Source organism: Myotis davidii, unplaced genomic scaffold (genome assembly GCF_000327345.1).
Source record: "Myotis davidii unplaced genomic scaffold, ASM32734v1 scaffold901, whole genome shotgun sequence".
Classification (NCBI taxonomy): domain Eukaryota; kingdom Metazoa; phylum Chordata; class Mammalia; order Chiroptera; family Vespertilionidae; genus Myotis; species Myotis davidii.
Window position 1 is genome coordinate 654,989 of NW_006291427.1, and position 8,241 is coordinate 663,229.

General features: G+C 45.9%; 1 protein-coding gene across 1 annotated transcript in view; it reads right to left on the reverse strand.

The window, feature by feature from the left end:
- ACTL6B (actin like 6B) overlaps positions 1–7,392 on the reverse strand; it is a 37,404-nt gene extending 30,012 nt beyond the window's left edge. Inside the window, exons 1-4 of the mRNA XM_006764691.2 lie at positions 7,264–7,392; positions 6,752–6,828; positions 6,387–6,552; positions 5,985–6,085 (exon numbers count right to left, since the gene is read on the reverse strand). Coding sequence (XP_006764754.1) covers positions 5,985–6,085; positions 6,387–6,552; positions 6,752–6,828; positions 7,264–7,288 — 369 coding nt within the window. The 5' untranslated portion in view covers positions 7,289–7,392. The remainder of the gene's footprint in view (positions 1–5,984; positions 6,086–6,386; positions 6,553–6,751; positions 6,829–7,263) is intronic.
- Positions 7,393–8,241: the final 849 nt, after the last annotated feature.

Here is an 8,241-nt window from a genome sequence, read left to right on the forward strand (position 1 = left end):
AAGCTTAGAAACTTTACCCGACTGAAAAGAAGTAAGAAATGGTGGACCTTTAAAATGACTTCAGGTTTTCTCACTGTGCAGAATATAGTCAAACACTGCTGCAGTTAAATATTTTTTACCCTTTGTTCTCCCTGCATAATCTACAATAATAATTTGCTTCACGTTGATATTTACTGCTGTGTTGCTGACAGTTACCGGAAAGAGAAGTTGGGGTGCTTCACTGGGCTGGAAAAAGTTTAGCTAAATCAGAAAGCAGGTCTCATTAAGCAAGTTTATTATACACACACACACACACACACACACACACTAGGTTGTCCCTTTAGCCCACATTGACCTTTAGAATGGGAGACTATAAAGAAGTTTAAAGACCACTATCCAAACTCAGGTGAAGAAGACAAAACTCAGAGAGAGATAGTGATTTGCCAAAGGTTACATGGTAGAGCTGGGACTCAAGTCATAGTTTCTTGACTCCTGGCCCAGTGTTCTTTATTGTACAATATACACACCTCAGGCTCCTCCTAGCCCCCAATACATCTCTCTTCTTCCCCATTCTAATCATTTCAGAGGTAAGAAGGCTGGAGATATTTCTGGGTAAAAATGGTGGATTGAATACAAACATCTGATTTTATTCCCTTCCAGGATCCCAGCAAAACTATAATCAAGGAGCAATTTTAAAAGACATAAACCCACAAAAACCAACAAACACATGAAAAGATACTCAATGCCGATGGCCATTAGGGAAATGCAGATCAAAAGCACAATAAGATACCACGTCACACCCACTAGGATGGTAATAATAATTTGAAGGAAAAAAACAACAACAGAAAACAACACGTGTTGGAAAGGATGTGGAGAAATTGAAACCATTGTAAGTTGCTGGTGGAAAGGTAAAATGGTTCAGCCACTGTGGAAAACAACTGGCAGTTCTTCCAAAAGTTAAACATTAAATTACCATATGACCCACCAGTTCCACTCCTAGTTATAGACCCCAAAGAGTACCTAGTTATAGGTACTCAAACAAATCTTGTACACAACTATTCATAGCAGCACTATCAGTAATAGCCAAAATGGAAACAACCCAAATGTTCATCAGTGGATGAATAGAAAAACAAATTGTGGTATATCCATACAATGAAATATCACTCAGCCATAATAAAAATCAAAGTGCTGATATATACTGCAACATGAATGAATCTCAAAAACATTATGCTATGTGAAAAAATACAGACAGGAAATATCACATATTGTATGATTCCATTCTATGAAAAACACAAAATAGATATATCCATAGACACAAAAAATCAGATTGATGGCTGCTATGGGTTGGGGCAGGGGGAGTGGAGATGTCTTTATGAAAATGGATTATCTTTTGGGGTGATGAAAATGTTTTGGAACCAGATAGAAATGATGGTTGTACAATGTTGTGAATGTAATAATTGTTAACATTAAAAAGGTTAATGTTAGCTGAGAGAGGGAGAGAAAGAGAGAGACAGATGTCCTCAAAGGTTGGGAAAAATAAGAAGGGAGAAAACAGCACCATATTTTCCAAGATTGGAGATCGGATAGGTGAGTGGTAACTGACTTCACAGATCCAAAAATGCTGACCCATAGGCAGTAGTGGAAAAAATCAGAAACAACCTGTGTTAAACTGCAGAATCCTCACAGGGCTCAGGAATGGGTCATTTCAGGTATCTCTGGAAGTGGAAGTGAAGGGAAAGCTAAAATAAGATTGTTTAAAGCTCTTCAAGTAACAGATCCTACTCTCTTTCCCCAATTCAATATTACTGGGCTATTGCTTACCCTAACTCAGGAGAAAAGTGGAAGAGTATGGTGAACATCAGTCCTATTCTCTCACTTGGCTCTTAGAATGCTGGTGCCAGGCCTATCTTTAGGATGGAAATCTTTCCTGTGAGTTACATCAAAGATACCAAGATTCCATATATCAGAGGCTGCCTAACAAACTTCCCAGTCAGAGCAACCTATAGCAAAGGACATAGCCCCCACCCCACACAGCTTCCTATCAGCTTCTTTTATTTTTTGGGTCAATCCTCACTGGAGGATATTTTTCCCCTTGATTTTTAGAGAGGGTGGAAGGGAGGGGGAGACAGAGAGAGAGAGAAACATCAGTGTGAAACAGACACAATACTTGGTTGCCTCTGGAAGGGTCCTGACCAGGGCGGGGTATTGAACCTGCAATTGAGGTTCATGCCCTTGATCAGAATGGAATGCTCTATCCACTGAGCCAAACCAGCTAGGGCTCTATCAGCATTTTAGTCACTCATCTTTTCTTTTTCTTTTTAAAAATATATTTTTATTGATTTCAGAGAGGAAGGGAGAGGAAGAGAGAGAGAAACATCAATGATGAGAGAGAATCATTGATTGGCTGCCTCTTGCACTCCCCTTACTGGGGATCTAGCCCACTACCCGGAAATGTGCCCTTGACCGGAATCAGACTCGGGACCCTTTCAGTCCACAGTCCCTCGCTCTATCGGCTGAGCCAAACAGGCAAGGGCTTAGTCCCTGATCTTAATCATAAGCAAACAAGGATTTGCATAAATCTAAAAAAAAGCCTGTAAAATGAGGTAGAGCCCAGTTGGCCTGGTTCAGTGGTTGAAGTCGACCTATGAACCAGGAGGTCATGGTTCAATTCCCGGTCAGGGCACATGCCTCGGTTGCGGGTCTGGATCCCCAGTGTGGGGCATGCAGGAGGCAGGAGGGTCAACCTATGAACCAGGAGAACATAGTTCAAATCCCAGTCAGGCACCCAGGTTGCAGGCTCGATCCCCAGTAAGGGGCGTGCAGGAGGCAGCCAATCAATGATTCTCATCGTTGATATTTCAATCCCTCTCTCCCTCTCTGGAAGCAATAAAAATTTTAAAAATCTGCCCCCACTTTGTGTACCCATGTACTTATTAAAAAATAATAAAGCTGAGGGAATATCTTGGAAATTAGAGGGGAAAATGAAAAGGTGGGGAAAAAATACAAAAATTAGAGAACCAGTTCAAGAGGTGTAGAATCCAAATAATAAGACTTCCCAAAAGGGAGAACAGAGAAAATTGAGATAAATAAGTAATTTAAATTACTGAATTAAATAATTACTGAATTATTTTTTTTCACTGATTGAAGGACACAGGTTTCTAGATTGAAATGACATACTGAGTGTCTAGAGCAGTGACTTGCAACCTTTTTCATTTCACAGCACACATAAACTAATTACTAAAATTCTGAAGCACACCCAAAAATATATTTTTTGCTGATCTGACCAAAAAAAGTATAATTTTGATTCATTCACATTGAATGAGTGTTGGCTGTTGTAATTTTTTAAAAATATATTTTATTGATTTTTTACAGAGAGGAAAGGAGATGAATAGAGAGTTAGAAACATCGATCAGCTGCCTCCTGCACACTCCCTAGTGGGTATGTGCCCGCAACCAAAGTACATGCCCCTGACTGGAATCGAACCTGGGGCCCTTGAGTCCACAGGCCGATGCTCTATCCACTGAGCCAAACCGGTTAGGGCTGTTGTAATTTTTATTTATTTATTTAACAATCTAAGGGAAAAGAGGTCAGTGACTCTGACTAAATATTTAGGTATTATATGTTTTTAAAATTCTTGTGGCACATTGATTGAAAATCACTGGTCTAGAGCAATTAATGAAAATAAACCAATATAGTGTGAAATTATAAAACACTGAGGACAAAGTGAAAATTCTATAACTTTCAGAAAGGAAAAAAAAATTACATCAAAGGATCAGAAATTAGATATTTTCAGGCTTCTGGGTGGCAACAACAGAAGCTGGACAACAATGGAGAAGTACCTTCAAGATTATGAAGAAAAATGATTTCCAATTTGAAGTGTTATGCCTAGCTAAGCTATTAATACAAGATCAGACACACAAGGTCTCAGAAAGTTTACTTCCTGCGACTTTTCTAAGGCAATTACTGGAGGATGAGTTCCATGAAAATAATAAAGCATGTTTTAAAAAGTAGTCATGAGATGCAGGAAACAGGATTTTTAACATAGGAGAGAAGCAAAGGGATTCCCTAAAATGATGGTGAAGGGAGATGTCAGGATGATAGCTATGTTCTTTGTGTAGAAGGCAACCAGTCCAAAGTGGAGCAAATCAGTGGATTCTTGAAGAGATTTCTTCAAGAAGGTGAAACTGACACAATGCCAAAGTAATTAATTTTTTTAAAAGTATGTGTTGTCTAGCTTTGTTCTCTTAAGATTTTTTTACTATTCTGAGTCCCTTGATTTCCATATGAATTTTATTTTTTAAAATATATTTTTATTGATTTTAGAGAGGAAAGGAGAGGGAGCGATAGAAGCATCAATAATGAGAAAGAATCATTGATCGGCTGCCTCCTGCATGCCCCTTACTGGGGATCGAGCCTCCAACATGGGCATGTGCCCTTGACTGGAATCGAACCTGGGACCTTTCGGTCTGCAAGCCAACGCTCTATCCACTGAGCCAAACTAGCTAGGGCAAGGAATTAATTTATTGAGAAAAGTATAAATAAATGGTGAATAATTTAGGTTCACACTTTTTAAAAAATCCTCACCCAAGGATATTTTTTCCCATTGATTTCTAGAGAGAGTAGAAGGAAGGGTAAGAAAGAGAGAGAGAAAGAGAGAGAGAGAAAGAGTGAGAGAAAGAAACATCCACGTGAGAGAGACACGTCATTTAGTTGCTTCCCACAGGTGTCCCACACGTCCCTACTAGGGCTAGGGGACCTGCAGCTGAAGTACATGTCCTTGACCAGGAATCGAATCCGTGACACTTCAGTCCCCAGGCTGACGTTCTAACCACTACTGAGCAACCGGCCAGGGCTAGAGTCACACTATTAAGTAGATAGGAAACTATGCACAATAAACATCAAGACAATTTCAGTTCTAGGAAAAACAAAAGGTTGTGCAGGAAAGAAAAAGTAACCATAGTTTATTGCCTGGCTCAGCCCTGATTAGTATACATAATAATAACAGTGTAAATACTGAATATTGATCTTAGAAAAACCTAAAATACAACTGTACATAAAAGTGGGAGTGCTGGGCGAGAATCAACCTATGAACCAGGCAGTCATGTTTCATTACTGGCTTCGGGCTCGACCCGCAGTAGGGGTCATGCAGGAGGCAGCTAATCAATGATTCTCTCTCATCATTGATCTCTCTCTTTCTCTCTCTCTCTCCCCCCTTCCTGTCTGAAATCAATAAAAGTATATACTTTTTAAAAGGTGGGAGTGCCCTAAGCTGGTTTGGCTCAGTGCATGAAGTGTCGGCCTGCGGACTGAAGGGTCCCTGCTTTGATTCCAGTCAAGGGCACATACCCAGGTTGCAGGCTCAATCCCCAGAAGGGGTCGTACAGGAGGCAGCCAATCAATGATTCTCTCTCATCATTGATATTTCTATCTCTCCCTCCCTCTCCCTTCCTCTCTGAAATCAATTAAATTTTTTTAAAGGCAGGAATAACAAATATATGTGATGTGGGCTGGGGGAGGAAAGAGAGCTAAATGCTCATTTTCTATAGTTGGAAATCCATGGATAATGCCTAAAACTAAAACATCCACAAGTAGCATTTTAAGTATGTTAGTGATTTGAAAGAAAATGACAAAATTAGCTAAAAGAGAGAAAAGCAGCTGCCTCTGGAAAAGGTAAGTGGAAGAAAGAGAGCATAAATGACAAACTTTTTCCTTAACATACTTTATAAAGAAAATTGATTATTTATGTGCATATATAGCATTGACAAAAATTTAAGTTAAAAGTTCAAAAAAGGACTTTACAAGAAAACAAAAGTGGATAAAGCTGGCTGGGGAAAGGGTGAGTGGATAGAGTAGGCGAAGAGAGCGGGATGGAGACCAAACCAGGGAGGAAGGAAGATGTGGTTGGAGGAAAAGTCTGAAAATTGAGATGGGTGATTGATGACAGAGGCTTGAGGAGAGGTGAATGATGGGCCCCGGGTTGGACTAGTGCAGGAGGAGGCACTTACCGGCGCCTCAGACATGAGCACTGGGTGCAGATTTGGCTCGGACTTGACGTGTTTGCTGTAGGTGTGATCCAGGATGGCGCGGAAGCACTCCCAGTCCTCGACTGGGGCCAGGATGCCAGCAGGAAGAGATGAGGTTGGGCAGGCAGGGGTGCAGAGACAGGAAGGAGAGGAAGGGGAAAGACCAAGTCCAGGGGAGGGGAAGTGGGATCAGCTCCGGTGTCAATCCCCCCTTCCCAGGTGTCTGGGAACTGGGCTGGGAACTGGGCAGCTGTGGGAAGCAGTGAGGGATCCCTGGGACTTGGGTGGCTGCAAGGAAGACTCCATGGGTGTGGGGTGCTGTGTCCCGGATTGAGGGGTGGACTTCAGGTCTGTGTCAGGAGGCAGTGGATGGGGGCCCCTTACTCATGCCATTTTTGAGGGGTGACATGACCTCCGCTCCATCCCGAGGCACATGCAGGGCGTTGGTGTCGATGTGAAAGATCTTCCCTTTCTTCTCTTTCTCCCCCTCCAACTCCAGCCCGCACCCCTCCTCCGCCGCCAGCAGCCCCACTGTGGTAGGGAAGTCAGCCTGGAGGCGTGAACCGGCGGGGAGAGGGATCAGCCAGCTGCCCCAGTCCCAGGCCTCGGCAGGGCCTCAGCCCGCCCTGGGTTGACTCCCACATTCCCGCTCAGCAAAGCTGCTCTCTGGGCCGAGAGCCCGGGGTTCCTGGGAAGCCCGGAGAGGCGTCCGGAGGCCCTAGGGTTTGGGAAGGGGCTGGAAGGCTCACCTTGGGACAGTCCTCCCCAGCGTATCCAGCGCGGACTGAGAAGGAGCCAATGTCAAAGACCAGCGCGCCCACCTCATCTGTGTCGGGAGACAGGTGTGTGAGGGGGTCTCCCCCGACTCTCCCCCTGGATCGTTCCGAGGAGAAGTCATGATAGAGCCACCTCCAATGCCGGCCGAGACGCGTGGGAGCTTGGCTTGGGGTCCGGAGTCAAGCTCCCAGAGTCCCTTCTTGCCCAGTGGCCTTGTTCAGGCGGTGTCTTTGCTGGCAAGGAAGGGGTCGGGGCCGGGCGGTGGTGGGTTGAAGGGTGCAGAGGTTGGGCCAGGTGCGCGCCCACGAGTCTGGGGAAGCCCGAAGGTAGGAGGGGCGCAGGACCCCAACCCAGGGCTGGACCCGCTCGAGCACCGAGGTGACAGGCCCCGGGGTGCCCAGAGCTTGAGTCGCGCCAGTCGGGGCGCAGGGCTGCAGGTGGGGCCCCACCAGGCTTGAGAGGCCGAAGCCGGAGGCTCGCTCACCTCCGCCGTAGACGCCCCCGCTCATAGTGCCCGCTTTAGCTCCGCTCGCGGCCCGTGGGCGGCGGCGGGATCAGCACCGAGGCGGCCGGACAGCTCCCGGGATCCCGGGTGGGGCGGGGCGCGGGGCGGCCAATCGCAAGGCCGGATCCCCCACCCCCAACAGCACTGCGGATTGGGTACGGAGAGAGACAATGACCCAGCCGGGGGCTGCTGCTTTAAAGGGATAGACACCACTGCCTTCGGTTAGCGTGTGGTTAGCAAGAACGGTGAGACGGGCCCTGAAGGATAGGCAGGCAGAGAGCAGGAGTACCCAAGAGATGGCGACCATGGCCATCCGGAGACCAGGATTCTGCAAGGTGACTGCTGCTGGGGCCCCTCCTCCTTTACCCTTTTTTTTAAAAAAAAATTGATTTTGAGGGAGAGAGAGGAAGGGAGAGGGAGAGAAAGAGAAACGTGGTGTGAGAGCGGAAGACTGCCTCCTGCACGCCACCTACCGGGGATTGAGCCCGAAATCTGAGCGTGTGCCCTGACTGGGAATCAACCACCAGCCTTTTGGTGCACTGGATGATGCCCAACCCGCTGAGCCACACCAGCCAGGGCTGCTACCTTACTTTTTAAATTGGGACCAAGGAGAGGGTGCCATAGGCTGGGAGAGTCATCCACCCTCAGGTTCCTGAGAAAGGTTCTGCCATACCCAGGCCTGAATGAGATAAGGGAAAAGGGGGAGAAGTGGGGGCGGGGGAGGAGAGGGAAATGTAGGGGAGTGGGGGTGTCTCACCTTCTCTGTCTTTCTGATGGCCCCTCTTTTCCTTGTTGCCTGAGCACACTTATGTATGCATTCATACATGGTGCTCAGCTAACCCAGCCTCAGCTTCCTTTCCCTATTCTATCTTCATCTGTCCTCCTCAGACGATATTTATCAAGTAAACAACTAGAAGGCTCCTAGATTCTTCTGGGCACCTGGCATGAAGCCACCTC